We start from the raw sequence: 16,914 nt of genomic DNA, 5'->3' as shown, positions 1-16,914 counted from the left end.
ACACACACCCAGAGGACAGACACTCTCCGTTCAGCCAGCTTCTGAGCGACTCTAGGCTGGATTCGGTCTTTGTAAGCCTCAGTCCTTATAAGCTGCCTTCATCTGCCCTCTCACCCAGTGTGTAGCCCCCGGGTCTCCATCTGAAAGCCTGAAGTGTTTCCCGGGGCCCCTCCTCCTTGGCAGGTCCTGAAGCCCAATTTTTGTCACCTGAAGACAATGAGATTCCTGAAGGCTCAGCCTGTCAGGCAGTTTTTGCACAGTGCTGGGCTCATTTTCTCTGCCTCCCTTTTCTCAGAGATCTTGGCGCCTTAAGTCCCGTCTGATTTGTCAGGCCTGTATTTGAATTTCTGTCTTCCCAGCCCAATGGAACTCTCCAGAGCTCTGTTAGCCAGTACTTTCTGCTTGGCTTTCTGCTGTTTTCTTCCCAGCTTATTGGTGCATTTCCCCAAATCCCTGAGGAACACCTGATCGTCCCATGCCCTGAGGGAGAGAGTGGCTCTCGGAATGTTAGACTGGCCTCAGTGGGCTGCCCTTTTGTTTGGAATCTTTGCCCCTCCAGTTGGCTGCCTCAGTATCTCCTTGATGCCTTCAAACAGTCTTAAAAGTGTATCCAGCTTTTCTAGTTGTTGGTGAGTGGATCTCCTGCAGGCTGTTCGTGTATGTAGCTGGACGTGGGCAAACAAATCGGTGTTCCCTCTCCATCTGAAGCAAGATGTCAGAGTCCTAGTAAGTATAGTGATCGTTATTGTTATGAGAGCAACCTAAACCCACTAGTCCTTGCTTAGTACCCCCTGTTCTTTTTCTACTCAGCATCCCGTTTGCCCTGGCCCAGCCACGTACACAGGGAAAGAAGGAGCAGGTGGCCCACCCCACCAGGACACACAGGCAGCACCTCCGCTCCTGGCTCCTCTCTCAGCTGCTGCGCGGACGCTCCATCCTGGCACTGCTCCCTCCTCTTCCCCTTGCCCTGAGCCAGCCCAGGGCAGGCTTTGTGATGACAGGCTGGCAGTGGCAGAGGAGAAGGCTTAAGAGTTGGAAGGGGTTAAGTGACATTCTGTGAATTGATCACATGTGAGTCTTCACTTTGAGTGTTTAAACAAATTACTGCTTTTAAGCTTCCCTCTGGTTTCATTTTAAAGTTGAAAATGCAGATTTTGTTCTTGAAATCTAGTGCAGTGATTTTACAGTGTTTTTGAAAGCACCGAATGAGATTTTAATAAGACGTCTCACTCAGAGAGCTCCAGTATGTAAGACTGAGAAAAGAGAATCTATTTGGGTTGAATTGTGGGTGGGACCCCAGTTGTGGGTCCCCCAGAGTCCACCAATGCCTGAGACGGGGCGTGTCTGTAGGACTCAGAACGCCCTCGGGAGTAAGGTCTTAAAGCCACGACCTCGTGACGCCTGAGTCGACCTGTGTCGGGTGTGTTGGTTGTCAGAGCACAGGTCGAGGCTAAACTGGTAGCGGTATGAGGTGTGCTGGGGGCTGGAAAGGAAGAAGGTGCAGGTGCAGCCCGGTCGGCAGGAGGAGAAAGGACGAAAGATGATGCGGGGGACAGCTCGGGTGGTTGGGGTGACAGAGGAAGGTGCAGACACTGGGCAGTGTCTGGGGTGTTCTGGTTGTCACAGCTAGGGGCAGGGGTGCTCCTACACATTCTGCAGTGCGGCCCCCACAACGAGGAGTTACTACTATTCAGGAAGCAGGTGCCAAGTGGAGAGGCTCTGGTGGAGGAACCCAGGCTTCTCCCGGGGACTGCTCTAATCTCCAGTGGGGTGCGGCGCGCCCCTGTCGTTTCATCCTGAGTGCTCTTAGCAAGGCTTCCTCAAGCCCTTGCTGGGCTTAAGCTGGTGAGTAAATGAGGGAGAATTGACCTCGTAGTCCGCATGAGGTGAGACTAGCTCAGTGACTGCTGACTGAGGGTCCATTCTAGACGTCCCCTTCAGTTTAGATAGTGCCCCTCTGGTGGCCGTTACTGACTGCTGCTCTTGTAGGAGGAGGTGGCAGACCCCCCAGAAAATCAGGCTTATTTCTGTTGTGTTTGGTTTATGAAACAGTTAAATATATCCCTTCAAAGTAGTAGTGGAGTATTTGCATCTTCTCTCTTTTCTACACACTCCACTTGCCATCTCTTTGAAAGCAGCCCTGCCTTCTTTTCTCTTTTGAGGAAGATTAGCCCTGAGCTAACAACTGCCAGTCCTCCTGTTTTTGCTGAGGAAGACTGGCCCTGAGCTAACATCCATGCCCATCTTCCTCTACTCTATATGTGGGATGCCTACCACAGCATGGCATGCCAAGCGGTGCCATGTCCGCACCCGGGTTCCGAACTGGCGAACCCTGGGCCGCAGAGAAGCGGAACGTGCAAACCTAAGTGCCGTGCCACGGGGCTGGCCCCGCCTTCTTTTTTCTTTTTGTGAATCCTCTTCTTTTTGCTGAGGAAGACTGGCCCTGAGCTAACATCCGTGCCCATAATTCCTCTGCTTTATGTGTGGGATGCCTGCCGCAGCCTGGCCTGACAAGTGGTGTGCAGGCCCGCCCTCGGGGTCCGAACCAGCAAACCCCACGCCGCCCAAGTGAAGAGTGTGAACTTAACCACTGTGCCACCGGGCCGGCCCCCAGCTCTGCCTTCTTGTCTTCCTGTTTCTGTCCCTTTAATCGTCTGCAGGAGCCAGCGCCACCCCCAGCCCCTCTGTGACTATATCTGGTTCCGGGTTCCAGGTTCCGTGCTCCTGGGAGACAGTGGTGGAGGCACACAGGATCGCAGTCCTCAGAGAGCTGACAGAGCGGATCCTTTCTCACGATCAGTACAGGTTGTGAGCGCACCCTGACAGGAGGAAGTAGTTAAGAGGAAAGACACGACCTGGTGTGTGGGCAGGCCGCCTGTGTGCACACCGTGGTCCAGCAAAGGCCTTTCGGAGGGCTCACGTTTGAGCCAAGATCTGAAGCTGAGCGGAGCCAGCCTGAGCGCTTTCCCGGTGCTGGGCCTGCTGGGGCCAAGGCCAGGGGCAAGGAACAACTTGGCCGCGTCAGGCCATGAAGCTGTTGCGGAGGTTCCTGGACCGGAGGCGGAGGGAAAAGACGAACAAGGTGAGGGGGACCAGGGAGTTGGGAGTCAGGTGGAGCCTTCCCCAGCAGAGCTGGGATTTTTGTTTTGTTTTTAAGGACTTCTGAGGGCCCGAGGGTATTGTGGCTTCTCAGGGAGGGGTTGAGGTGATTTGGGTGGGTTTTTATGACGCTGGTGCTGTGTGGAGAATGGGTTGAGCTGGAGGCAAGAACGGATGGGGAGTAGGAACCGTTGGTCCAAGAAGGCACTCCTGATGCCTGGGTTGAGCTGTGAAGTTAGTGCTTTGGGCCAGCATTAAAGTCCCCTTCACATCGCCCACCCCACAGAGCGCAGAGCAGTGTGCATGTGTTTGATGTTGCAGAGATAGAGAATGTTTCAGTGGCGGGTGTGTAACGGCTGTGTGTGTACGCCTGTCACATGCACAGCACTGTGTTCAGATACTTTCCGAGTGCCTGTTACGGGGCAGGCACTGTTCTAGGTGCCGAAGAGTCAGGATGTAGTAAGGGGCGCATAACCCAGGCATGTTTCAGTTGTGCAAGGAGAGCTGGAGGACGGAAGGGCTGTGTGAGTTCAGCTGGAGCAGGTGAAATGTGTGGACGGTGCGGTGGCTGCAGCCGTGGCTGTTTTGTCCTGGGTGTCTGTGCAGGCGGACTTGGGGAGGCCGTGATCCCTGTACTTTCAGCCACGCCCTCTGCTCTGTCTCGCAGAGACCTGCCTCAGCGCCACGCTCTCTACCTCCGTTTGGGCGGTCTTTGGGTTCCTTCAGTTCAACATCGGCCACAACCATCCTTTGCCCTCGTCTGTCCCTCCTCCTGTGAGCAGTGTGGCCTCCCCCCAGCCAGGGGCTCAGAAACCGGGGAGCCCGCTTCGCCTCTTCCTCAGCCTGCAGTCTGCAGGTCCTGAGGCGTGTGCCTGTCCTGTCGGAGCCCGCCTCTGAGGTGCACTGGCGAGAGCTGGACCGTTTTTTCCATCAGGGTGATTCGAGGAGCGGTTGGCTCCCGTGGCCTCTCCCGCCCCGGCCCCCTGTGGTCTGGCACCCGCCGCGCTGAGCTGTGGGCAGTTCCTCACATGCAGATGTGTTGTTTTCTGGAAACTTCTTTGTAAATATGCTGTTCTCAGAGAAGGCGGTCTTTTTTACTCACCCTGTGTTCTGCTTGCTGATTCTTCGTGCTAACGACTGCTAAGTAATTTGATAACTAACTCTTTTGGAGAACCAGTTTTGCCCTGTGAATAAAGATCTTCAAAAGTGCTCGTATTCTGCCCGAGCAGTTTTACTTCTGCTCCAGAAATGGTTGCTTTCTGGAGGGGACTTTCGGCATAAGGATGTTCACCATAACAACTTAGCGTGTTTACATCCTTTATTCCTGAGCAAGTTAGAAGAGTAATAGATGCCAGCATCTATTTATTTTTAGAAACCATTTAAAGCATAAATAATGTGTAATTCCCACTTCATGGGTTTACCATCTCTCGCTTTTGCCTCCCAGCCTCACCTCCTTCCCCCTGGTTTTGGCATCACCTCGGGAGGGACATGATTTCCTGTGGGCCCGTTCTTGTGGTTGGAGGTGGGGCAGCGGGCCCTGGCTGTGACTGCAGACCATGCTGGACTCTCCCGGAGCTTCCTCGGGCGTCTGCGGAGGGCCTCAGACAGGGAGCCCATTCCCAGCGACCTTCCTGGTCAGCTGGGGCCTTCTAGTAGTCGGAGTGCCCATTGGTGTTCCTGCCCGAACCGGGTCCTGTACTGGAGGTTGCGAAGTGGTGATTTTTCTGACTCAATCCTCCTTCATTTGTTAGCTGCTCCTCTTCAGTAAGGAGCATCCCTTTCTGTTCTCTTTCTCTCTCTCAGTTGCTGTGGCCCCTTGCATTTGTATTTATTCAGTGTATCGCAGTCAGTTATCATCATTATTCCTTTGGATACTCAGATTGTCCCCTCAGCTGGGCTCCTGTGTCCTTTCTCCAGGGCCCTGTTAGTCTTTGAATGCTCCGTTGTTTCCTGACACAGAATTTGCCGCAGACCCACTTTGTGTTTCTCCTGCCTCAGATCTGCAGTCGTTCCTCTGAGGAGCCCTGGTTCCTTTTGGTGGGGAAATGCTGTTTAGAAATCAGTATCTGGGGGCTCGGTGTGCTCACTGTCACAGAGGTTCACATCTAGGTTCTTTTCGGGACAGAGCTGGAGAAAAATCTTGACAAAAAGAAAAACCTGGATTTCATATTGGTATTTCCTTTACAAATTAAACCTAGTTTTTTCCCCTTAATTTCTTTCTTTCTTTTTTTCTTTTTTCTTTTTTCTGCTTGATCTCCCCCAACCCCCCGATACATAGTTGTATATCTCAGTTGCAGGTCCTTCTAGTTGTGGCACGTGGGATGCCGCCTCAGCGTGGCCTGACGAGCAGTGCCATGTCTGCTCCCAGGATCCGAACCCGCGAAACCCTGGGCCCCCGAAGCGGAGCACATGAACTTAACCACTCGACCCCGGGGCCGGCCCTTATTTTATATTTCTTGTCTTACACTGACAGTTTTGATTTCTAATGATATTAGCCTTAATTTTTTTATCCTATGATACACATAAAATAGTTTAAACCTTTTAATATCGTATTGTTATAATCATCCTGTTGAGTGAAGTTTTAGAGTTTCTTTGTAGTTCTTTTGGATGTTAGAATAAACCTATCTTAAGAATACATAGCTAGAATAATGGGTTTTAAAGCAATGTGAGGTAACATAACCACACAACACTTGATAAACAGTTGGAGTGCCCGTTGGTGTTCCTGCCCAAATCGGGCCTTCTGTTGGAAGTTGCAAAGTTCATTTGTTTCTCCTTCTTCTTAAGTTTAGGGTTTACATTGTTCTTCTGGAGTTAATTTTTCTTCAAATACATAAAGCTTTTACGTGATTCAAAAACGAGAAGTATAGAAAAAGGCATAGTCGGAAGTCTTGCTCCTCCCGTCCCTGTCCCACTCACGCCTTCTAGGTGGGGGACCACGGTCCGGTTTGCCTGAGGGTAGGCCTGGGTTTTGCCTCTTATCCTCAGGCAATTAGCAGTCGTGCCCCTTTCACTCTCAGAAATGAAGCATAGGGAAAGCCTTGTCGGCGCTTGCTAATGCTCATGAGAGAGGAGACAAAATGTTTCCACTTGGTAGGTTTTTCCCTGTGGCTGGAAGGAAGCTCTTGGCCGAGTTCTGCTGACTTGGATCGCGGTTCGCTGGGCAGGGAAGGTCCACCGAGGGAGTTCTTTGTGGCTTCCAGAGGCTCATTCTTATTCTGAGGAGGAAATTTCCTTTTTCTCTGAAAATAATCTGGGAGCTTCAAGCATATCTTGCATTTCCAAGTTTTTCTGCTTTGCAAATGGGTAATTATCCCTCCTGCCTATGTATTTTTAAACCTTTGCCAGTAGTAATATGGAAATTGATTTCGTGTAGCGCCATGCTGAAGAAGACTAATCAATGTCGCTGAGCCCTTAACATCTCTGGAAATCCCGGGGTGCTGCTAAGAAGCTAGGACACACTCTTGCTCCCGCCTTAAAAATAGTTCATGGGGAGAACGTGAGTGACAGGTGAGGTCGCGATAGCCTGCGCGCCCTGCAATAGAAACAGCTGTGGCAGGGCAAGGGTATTTTGAAGAGTCTTGAGTATGAATTCTAGGATAGTCTGATGTGTTATTTTCATGCAAATGAAAATATGAAAGACTTCATTTTTGACTGAGTGTGAAATGCAGTTGATGCACAGAGTTAAAGAAGTCCTGTATAGAATTTTACTTGGCTGTTTTGTGGCTCAGCTCCTGTAGCTCCCGCAGAGATACACACGGAAGGGAGACCGTCAGCCAGCTGGCGTCTCCTTCTTCGTGCTGTTTGAAGGCGCTTTATGCAACGTGCTGAGTGCCTGTCCCTCCTCCGGCGGACAGACTGACTGCAGAGGACAGTGGCAGCAGGTGTGTGGGTGTGTGCCGCCCTGTCTCCCGTGCTGCCGTCCGTCTCTGTAGGTAGACCCCCGGTCTCCCTCGGTCCCGGTGGGCAAGGCTCGGAGGAAGCAGCCTGGTGGGCAGTCGGCGGACTCGCGCCCCATCCTCGTGGAGTTCCCTGCGTCAGTTACCTCGTCTCTGAGCCTTCGGAGTTCTCATCCGTCAGTTAGGGACGGTAACTGTCGGTTTTGCTTCAGCAAATATTGATTGTCTGCCGTGTGTTAGGCACTGTCTGTCCAAGGGCTGGGTAGACAGATGTTTGGGGGATTAAATGAGATAATAGCCAGCATTTATTGCTTCTAAGCCTCTTTCTGTGAGTTATCTCCCTGAGTCTCATAACAGTACTGTAGAGCATTCTTTCTACTATAAATAGTGCTGGAAGGCAGGGGACTGTTCCGCAGCCCGTCTGACAGTGAAGGAATTGAGGCACGGAGAGGTTTGGGAGCCCCTTCAGAGGCCGGTAGCGAATGAGTGTGGAGATTGGTTATGGTGAAGAGTGCTTCCCTCTGACTCCCACAGTTAACCGTGACCAATAGGGAAAAAAGGAGAATGACGAAGAAAAAGTGCAAACGGTATGCAAATGTGTGGTGGACGGAGTGACAGTCTCTCTCTCCACCCCGTATGTCCACAGTGTGGGGTATTTTATCTGAAAGGTGGTGGTGTTTTTACTGTGCGTTCATACTTTTCGTAGAGAAAGATGGGTGAAGTTCTACATTGTGAGAATACAAGTAATGAGTACAATAAACTTGCTGAGTCAGGGGGCTTAGCGACAAGCTGCCTGGTGATCCGTGCAGAGAAATAAATTATTCTAAGGCCTTTGGTTCCCTGCGTCGATGGGAGGGTGGGAGAAGAGCTCTGGAGGCCCCCCCGGGTGTGTTGCGGTCCAGTGCTGCCCCCCTCCCGCATCCTCACCAGGCATGCCTTGGTCCAGTGCTGCCCCCCTGCCGCATCCTGAGCTGGCGTACCTCGGTCCAGTGCTGCCCCCCCTGCCGCATCCTGAGCTGGCGTGCCTCGGTCCAGTACTGCCCCCCCGCCGCATCCTCACCAGGCGTGCCTCGGTCCAGTGCTGCCCCCCTGCCGCATCCACACCAGGCGTGTCTCGGTCCAGTGCTGCCCCCCTGCCGCATCCTTGCCCGGCGGGGCCCGCGATTAAAGGATGCCTCTGCACACTGCTCGCTTCTTGTCTCAAGTCTGAGATTGGCAGGCCTGGGGCCATCGTGCGCTGCCCCAAATGCAGGAGAGGCCGGGAGAGTAAGTGCCTGGGGCTCTCAGCTCCTCTGGCCCGGTGCTGTTCCCAGGCCTGGGGAGGGGCTCAGAGGCCAGGCAGCCAAAACAGGTGACAAATTGTGACAGCGTGCCTGAAATCACTGCAGCTGTGCCTCTGCAGCTGGAGAAGGCAGTTTAGTGTTACTTACATGGCAGCTGGAAGGCTCCTCCTGGCTGGGATTATCAGGGCCAACTGCCGCCTCCCCCTCCCCTGCCCTGACTTCCCCGAGAAGGGAAGAGAACACTTGTTAAGTAAACCTGGGGATTAGGGATTTGGAGTTATATACCGCCCCTCCCCCCCGTTTGTTACTTTTATTCTCCTTCCTGATGATCTTGACTCCATTTCTGTGAGAAAGTTTCACAAACTGGACAGCGTGTCTTTTTGATGTGTGTATGGTGGGTGCCTGACAGTCACCAGAGTGGGAGAAAGGCCCATGCAGGAAAAAGTAGTAGGTGGTTAGAATAAAGGGTTTAAGTTGGAGAGAATGTGCACTCTGAGGTTGTTTTCTTGTGCAAACCATAGAAATAGTTGTTCCTAACGAAGTTTGACGATGAATTAAGAGATTGTGTGGAAGCAGATTCCTGATTATAGGTTCTGCGTAGTTTGTACAAACCCTTAACGTGCAGTTCGTTCCCCTTCATGTTCCCCAACTGTGTCCACAGGGCTGGGCGCTGCGGGAAGGGAGCCGTTTCCAGCAGACCTGGAAGCGTTAATATAGTAGCCGCTCTTTCCGCGGCTTCCAGGCTGCGAGCCCGTGCCCCCGCCTGGCCTGGAAACCCACGAGCGGTGGAGGGCAGGGCGTCGCTGCCCACCGTGTCTGGGACTCGGGATGCGGGTTTCTCTGTGCTTTGAAACGCTGCTGGTGTTGCTTCAGTTGTAAATTCGTCTGAAGAGCCTCTGCTGGGAAGTTTTATAGTAATGCCGTGTAAAGAGATAGTGACACACGTAGTGCTAATTTACAGTAACTTTAAGCATTGCCAGTAATTTAATTTCCAGGGAGCTCCTGAACCGCCTGTGCTCGGGTCTCCGTGGTTCTGTTTGCTGCGCTCGCTGGCGGGCATTAGGTTCGTTCCAGTTGGAAAACCTCTGCGGGAAGGACGGAGGGAAAGGAAGCACTTGCTATCCACACATTCTTGGGTAATTATTTTCATTTGAACGAAAGTTTTGTGCCACTGACTAGGAAATACGTTAAATCCTAGCCCTCTGCTCCCTCTGCTCTAGTCGTCATCTTGGAGATTCCTTCGTCTCTGTGGGGTCACCCGTCCCCTTTTTGAAGATGATCGCCACGTTTCTGTCTGGAGCTCCACATTTGGGATGCTCCTGCATGCCCAGCCCCGAGTTTTGCCGTATCCCTTAGAAGGCCCGTAGACGTCCTGCTGTGTCTCAGTCCAGGGTCCTGCTCCGCCTTCCTCCTTGGTCAGCCTCGAGTCTCCCCGCCTCCCTCCCCACTTCACGCGCCTCCTCTGCCCTTCCTCGCTCATCCTGCTGGGCCAGTCCGCAGCTCTGTCCGTGTTTTCTGCTCTCACGTCGTTTCTGTTTTCCTTTGTGCTCTGGTGCGCTAGCTTGGGCCGTTCGTGGGGCCTTGGTGTCTACATGAGGTGGCTTTGCTTGTGCTTTCTTCCTTTCCAGGCCACCTAGCTCCCAGGGTAACCCAGACCTCTGGCATGAGAAGGTTTTGGCAGGGCCTATCCATGGCAGCAGGTGTTTGGCAGTTTGGCATTCATGGCTCCATGTTCTGGCTTTATTCACCTTTCCCACATCTTTCCCTCTGTAAATGCCCCTTCACTCTGCCCAACCAGTCTGCTCACTCTGCTCCCCTTCCCTGACGCCTCGTCCTGCGCGATTCCCTGCTCGGGTACTGCCTCTCCCTCTCCTCGCTTTCATCAGACCCCACCTGCCTCTCCAGGCCGAGGTCACCCCTGTGAGGTCTGCTCGGACCAACTCCGATTCCTACTGGGATTCACAGTCGCTCCCATCTCTAGGAGACGACAGATTTGGTGCTTGGGGCTGGTTTTACTGTGATTCCTTTTATCTTTTCTCCAGTTTTTCAAAATGCCACCAGCTTTAAGAAAAACGCAGATGAAAGAGTAGGATCAAGGTCATTCTTGAGGGGGTAAAAGAAATCACAAAAAGATCTCCTGTGGGGTGTGTGGCCAGCCTCTTTCTCCCCATGGGATGATGGCGGTGGGCTTGCTGGGTGAGCGTGGAACAGTCTGCTTTTTCACTGACTGCTGAGTGGCTTCCTCTACTTTCCCACCCTCCCCTCCTCCTCTACCTCCCCCTCCACACCCGTGTCAAATCTTGGATCCTCTGCTTACTAACTTTCTGATCTTGGCCAAGATATTTCACTTCTGAGACCGTTTTGTCGTCTGTAAAGTAGAGATACTATTTATTTCCCAATATTATAGGCAGATTTAGTGAGAACTAAAATAAAGCATCCACCGCTGTACCCTGCACAAGGTGGGCCTTCATTAGATGCGAGGTGTCTGTCTGCAGACCCCGTAGCCCCGACTCGGGTGACTGGGAGGGCGTACAGCCTGCAGGGGCTTGGTTTGGGTGCTCACCGTGGGATCTCCCCCTGAAGATGACATCGTCTTGAGCTCTGAGTCCCGAGCTGCTTATCAGCCAAGTGACCTTTGTAGGTCACTAACCTGCCCGGGCCTGTCTTCCAGTCTGTGAAGTGAGCTAATTATGTATGCCTTCCTGTCGTATGTGACATCTACTTTTATGTGATAAATATTGGAAAATATTTTGAAAACCAGTCAAGCATTAAGCACGTATAAAGTTATTACAATGAATATTTGTGTCTTAGGAGTACTTAGCATCGTGCCTCCCAACTTTTTTGTTCAGTAAATTGTCCAAATTAATAGGGCTGCTCCTTCTCCAGCTGGTATTGCTGTCTCCTGAGCTTGCTGGAGCCTCGAGAGGAAATCCCTAATAAAGTAGCTTCCGTTCCAGTTTTGTACTTAGACCTTTGGTTCATTCTGAGACGCCCTTCTTGTTAAGTTAGAGGGTAGGTAAAACTGGTTATAATATAAGGCTCGTGTGAGACTGGTTTGCAAGACGTGAATACACGGAGCCATGACAGTTTAAGAAGGTTACAACGCGGTAATATTCACAGTCAGACGTAGTCGTTGCTGGTTCAGATCCACGGGGACCTGTTGTTTGAACACTACATTGTTCGCCCGGGCTGGGGATTTTGAAACAGTGAGGGGAGCAGTTCTTTCCCTCGAGCAGACTCGTGTGAGTGTGGTCCCGCACGGAAGGGACAGGTGCTGTCTTTCTGAGGGGCCGGCGGAGCCTGTACAGAGCGGCAGGGTTGAGCTCCGGCTGCGACGTCGTGTTGGGCATGCGGGAGGCGCGGGGCTGGGGCGGCATTGGGAAGGAGGAGCTGCCACGGGCGCGCGAGCAGGAGCAGAGGGCGCAGTTTGGGCCGGCTGGGCGGGCCTGCTCCGTGTCGGGTGGTTGGCTGCGGAGGGGTGTGGTGTGCCAGGCACGCCGGGTGGGAGGAGAAGGGTCGACAGAGGAACAGAAAGGCACCGAGGGTGTGAGCTCACGGCAGGGCGGTCCCCGAGGGCTGGAGTCAGTTCTCCGAGAGCGCTCTGGTGGGGCAGCGTGATGGGGGCCCTGCAGGTGCCGAGAGGCCGCCTTTGTTGACGCTGCACCCTTACCTGAGATCCGCCAGCCAGCTCTGTGTGCTCCGGGGGCCGTTGTCACTCCTGCTGTGGACACTGCAGGAGAGGGGGTCGACAGCGTCTTCGGGCTCACCTGTCCTCACTACTCTCAGCCGAGGCTGCGTGGCCTTGCAGGCCGCAGCTGCTGTGTTTCTTTGACTTGTTAGCAGGCGGGGAGGAGCTGCTGTCAGTGTAGCCTCAGGTAGCCGTAGGTGCTCCTTCTGAACTTGTGTTTCTGCTGACCCGGCGTGATGGAGCCGCGGGAGGAATCCCACATGGAGAACTTTCAGGCACGGCTGATGTCGAGACCCCTGCCTCAGCCCGAGATGCCCTCCTGTCCCGTGTGTCCAAAACGCTCGTCAGAGACGGAAAGGAGAGCAGGCTGCTCGCTTGTCCTCGGTGTCCTGTGCGCTCAGCTGGAGCTTCGAGGTGTGGTCTCCCCGTATGTGTTGCAGTGCTGGCCCAGCTTCTCCGTGCTCGTTTCCTGCCTGCCTTGGGAATTGCGGGTGGCTCTAGGGCAGTGAGGTGCAGTGTGCGGAGACCCAGTTGCCGTCAGAGTGGGGCTGTTGAATAGTACCCGCGGGGGTCTTGTTTGACATTTCTGTTCCCGTCAGTAGTGGAGTCTCAAAGTGTGACAGAGCAGGTCCTGTCTTAGATCCCTTTCTGTGCCGTTGTGCTCGGTGGTACCTATGAAGGCCTAGGGGGTGGTGTCCAAACGCTCTTCCACATCTCGGACGTCCTCATGTAATAAAGGTCATGAAATAACTTCACAGAGTGCTTCATCACACGCAAAAGAGTGGATTGTGGCTTTCTTTGCAGAATTGAAGTGCTAGTGTGAACTACTGACAAGCCTGAAAAATGCTAAAATTGTAACTGAATCGGGGAAACCTTGCTCATACCCTAAGACTTTTCAGGAGAATTGCTAACCTGTGAACTCTAAAGCTGTTCCCGAGAGGGGCTGGGGAGACCAGTATGACGTCATTTTACTCGAGGAGCGGGGGCCTTAATCAGGTTACTGTCCTCCCCTCTCAGGGTCAGGATGCCTGGAACACTGGCACCCTCCATCACTTCCATGCCTTTATTGGCTCCGTGTTTTGGTGGAGCCATCATTGCCGGGAGGGATACCACCACATGCTAAGGCGGGACCACCAGTGGTTCTGGAACGTGGCGGAGTGTGAGTGACGGAGCAGTGACTCGCAGGTGGAGCGTCCTAACGGAGGGACTCCCTCGTGGTAGATGGTGTCAGATGAGTCTCCAAGGGCTCACTAAAAGATGAGCTGCTGTTGTCAAGCAAGGAAGACTAGGAAACATAGTTTAAGGGTCTCGCGGAGATGTTTTAAAGCCTGGTGATGTAAGTGCAGAGTAAGCATGTTCGATGTGGTAACTTAGCGTGCAGCTGGCACGAACACTTTTGTCTGCCTGTTTATTGTAATAAATTTGTGGGGCTGAGTCGGAGTCACAGTCGGCTGGTGCTCTACTTTCCTGGAAGGGTGTGTTAACGTGGCCAAGCTTTCGGGCAGCGTCTTCGTAGGGAAATGGGGGGCTGGCCCCTTGAAGTCGCCTTGTGTTTAGGCACACAGTCTATGTATGTGATGTTTACATAAGCTTCATAACTGGGGTGTCAAGCTGAATAATCACAGGTTTGTGATTATTTCTACTGTTATGTAATAGCGTAATATTTTAATCTGTCCTTTATTGCCATGGGAGGTTAAAAAAGGCAAAGATTTGGGGCCAGCCCCCTGGTGTGGTTAAGTTCGGTGCACTGCACTTCAGTGGCCTGGGTTTCGGGTTTGGCTCCTGGGCACAGACCTACTCCACTCGTCAGCCATGCTGTGCCAGCAACCCACATGCCAAGTAGAGGAAAATTGGCAACAGATGTTAGCTCGGGGGCAGTCTTCCTGGCCAAAAAGAAAGGGCAAAGATTCTACATAGAGAAATTGCAGTGAAATAAAACATTATTTTTGCAAATAATGTTTTATCTTCTAAAAAGTAGTAAGACAGTCCTCACTTTGCATGGGACTATAAAAATGACCATGCAGCTGGCCCGCTACAAAGCAATATTAATCATTGATGGAGATGATTATGTTTGTGATTGTTACGTTTTTTTCAAGGCATTGCAAACTCTCTTAAATTATCAATGTATGAGGAAATGACAAAAACAGTAAAACTAATCTTTATTTAGTACAGTGCAATTTATAACATTAGAAACGTTGAGAATTCAATTCCATAGGTCTTGGAGCCAGCAGGTCCATTTCTGGGTCTGTCCCTCAGAGCAATCCAGTACCTCCTTTTTGTACATAATTTTAAAAAATCAGTACAATATCCTAATTATAAAATAAAGTAAATTTAAAAAGTTAGTTTACGGTGAAACATTTCATTCTGTAAATGTTTGGGCACGACTGCACCGAAGACACAAGTCAGATGTTTGTACCTTCTGCTGATGAATGAGTTTAAGAGAAGATGATCAGAAGCCATTCCATAGAAAAATAGAGAAATGTGAAAGAAGAGGTGGCCACTCCATAAAAGTGTGTTAGGATAAGTAAACACAGACCAATCTCAATTGTATTTGATCCGAGAAAAATGAATAACCGTGACTGAAATAAGGACAACGTGCCTTTCGTATCACAGATTGTCAAGTAGAGACCTGGGCAAGTACAACAGTCTCGCATACGAGCTGAGCCTTCTTTGCAGGTGAAATGTCAGAAGAGTTCCCTTGGTCATGAGAGGGCCAGGGGAGTGACGGAGGGTCACGAAGAACATATTGCCTCTGGAACTCTCACCAAATGCCCAGGCATGCGTTCAGTCCCTGTCATATGAGAAGATTTTGGAGACCCCCTATTTGATGGGCGACAGGGAATGGAAGATGGATCCAAAAAAGAAAGTGGGCCCTAAAGTTGAATAACACACCAGGGTGGCAGAGCTACAGGAAACAGGTGTTTCATAAGCTGCTGGCCCAGGAGGAATAATTTAGCAGTAGCTATTAAAATTGCAACTGACCTTTGACTCAGAAGTTCTAAGGTTTTATCCTGCAGATGCACTTGGCACACGTGCAGAATGATACATGTACAAGGTTATTTGTTGCCATGCTGTTTGTCAGAGCTAAAGATCGGAAGCACAGTCGTAAGTGTCCATCGGTAGGAGAAGAATAAATACGTTACGGCTTTTGTGTCAGTGCGGCTGTGAGAGGAGGAGGACGCTGCGAGCCGGCCGGCCGTCCTCAGGCCGTGTCCCTGCTGGAGAGGCACTAGAGGGAATGCGTGTCTCACTGGATTCTCCGCGCGTCGAACCTCGGGATAAACGGGGAGCGTCTGCCTTCAGCTGCCTGCCGAGTTGAAGAGCCACCAGGGCTGGAAGGGAGGCCTCCATGGATACCTTTATTACCATTTGTAAAAAACAAAGTTTTAAAAGTTGGTGTGAAAAAGAGCTCTGTCCTGAGCATCCTTCCATTGCTGCTGCTATCCCTGTTTTGTAAAAGTTTGTGATGGCCAAAACATCTCCGTGGAAATGTAGATTTTACGCTGCTCCTAATGATGGCTTTAGGCTGTCAAGGCCAGGCAGGCAGTTTCTGGTCTCATACTTTAAAGACAGTTTCTTTATGATTCAGTGGTTTTTTGGCACGTGCATAGATCTATGAAAGGAAGTATTCGAAAATGAAAACTATTTTATACTCCAGTAAGCACGAGCAGCGCCAAAAATCACATACTTGCTTTACTGGAAAGTTTGAAACATGGTGTGAATATAAACTGGACATTAATATGCTTCATATTGTGTTTTCATTTTATTATTATCTAGTGTTGTTAATTTATCTGAAACTCTTTAAGGTAGTCGTCTTTTGTAAAAAAGTAATGTTTAAAAAAAAAACCTACCTAGAAGATTCCAGAAGGCACTCATTCCTATTTGAATAAATATTTCTGCCCTTGATTTTTTATTTCATTGGTTTGATTCTCCCCTGCCGCTCAGGCTCCGTTTGAAAAATTTAATCAGAATGTTTTTGCCTGTGAGTATTTCGCTGTTATTATGCACTGAAATGTTATGCTTCTGAAATATACTTTCACACTAATATTTCAGATTGTTTTGAAATATACGTGTGCATTCATATTTCACATTGTCTTGACTAATTGTGAGACATTATTTGTGTTTAAATACAACATGCTTGTAACAACCGAAAACATTTTGGTTTACTCTTTAGCAGAAAGGTAAAAATACGTGAAGCAAATCTTATACTCACTGCCCATGAGTAAATCCCCATTTTTGCTTAAAAGCAGATGCCTTCCAAAGAAGAAAGGAGTGATGGCTAACATAGCTAGAAATTTAAATTGGAAATGAGGAACAAAAATGGAACAATTCGGGGCTGGCCCCGTGGCCGAGTGGTTAAGTCTGTGCGCTCTGCTGCAGGCGGCCCAGTGTTTCGTCAGTTCGAATCCTGGGCACGGACATAGCTCTGCTCATCAAACCACGCTGAGGCAGCGTCCCACGTGCTACAACTAGAAGGACCCACAACGAAGAATATACAACTATGTACTGGGGGGCTTTGGGGAGAAAAAGGAAAAAATAAAATCTTTAAAAAAAAAAAAAAGGAATAATTCACTCATTGCCATTGTAAAGAAATGTGTCTACCCATGTGTACACCCGAGAGAAAACATAGCATAAATCCACATGAAAACTTGTGCAGGAACGTTCATAGCAGCATTATTCGTGATCGCTAGGAAGTGGAAGCAACCCACATGTTCATCAGCGAATGAAGGGATAAACAAAACATGGTCCATCCATGCGGTCGAATGTTATTCAGCCATAAAAGTGAACAAGGCCCTGACACACGCTACGATGTGGATGAACCTTAAATATGTGATGCTGACTGAAAGACACCAGACACGGAAGGACAGATATTGTGTGATTTCATTTATACGAAACGTCCAGAACAGGCGAGTCCATGGACTCAGCGGATTTGTGGCTGCCAGGGGCT

General features: G+C 50.6%; 1 protein-coding gene across 30 annotated transcripts in view; it reads left to right on the top strand.

Moving 5' to 3' along the window:
- Positions 1–16,914, top strand: part of LOC102147393 (liprin-alpha-1-like) — a 112,498-nt gene that overhangs the window by 24,126 nt on the left and 71,458 nt on the right. For 6 of the 30 annotated variants that reach the window (XM_070229882.1, XM_070229875.1, XM_070229866.1 and 3 more), the window contains exon 1: positions 2,687–3,082. The exons of 22 other annotated variants lie outside the window; for them this stretch is intronic. In XM_070229882.1, the coding sequence (XP_070085983.1) occupies positions 3,029–3,082 (54 nt within the window). In that variant the 5' untranslated portion in view covers positions 2,687–3,028. Of the gene's footprint in view, positions 1–1,685; positions 3,083–16,914 lie in introns of those variants that run through there. 2 more of the 30 variants (XM_070229874.1, XM_070229886.1) reach the window with 2 other exon arrangements.

Source organism: Equus caballus, chromosome 12 (genome assembly GCF_041296265.1).
Source record: "Equus caballus isolate H_3958 breed thoroughbred chromosome 12, TB-T2T, whole genome shotgun sequence".
Taxonomy (NCBI): Eukaryota; Metazoa; Chordata; class Mammalia; order Perissodactyla; family Equidae; genus Equus; species Equus caballus.
The sequence above is the reverse complement of the archived record's forward strand: the minus strand, read 5'-3'. Positions and strand labels throughout refer to the sequence as shown.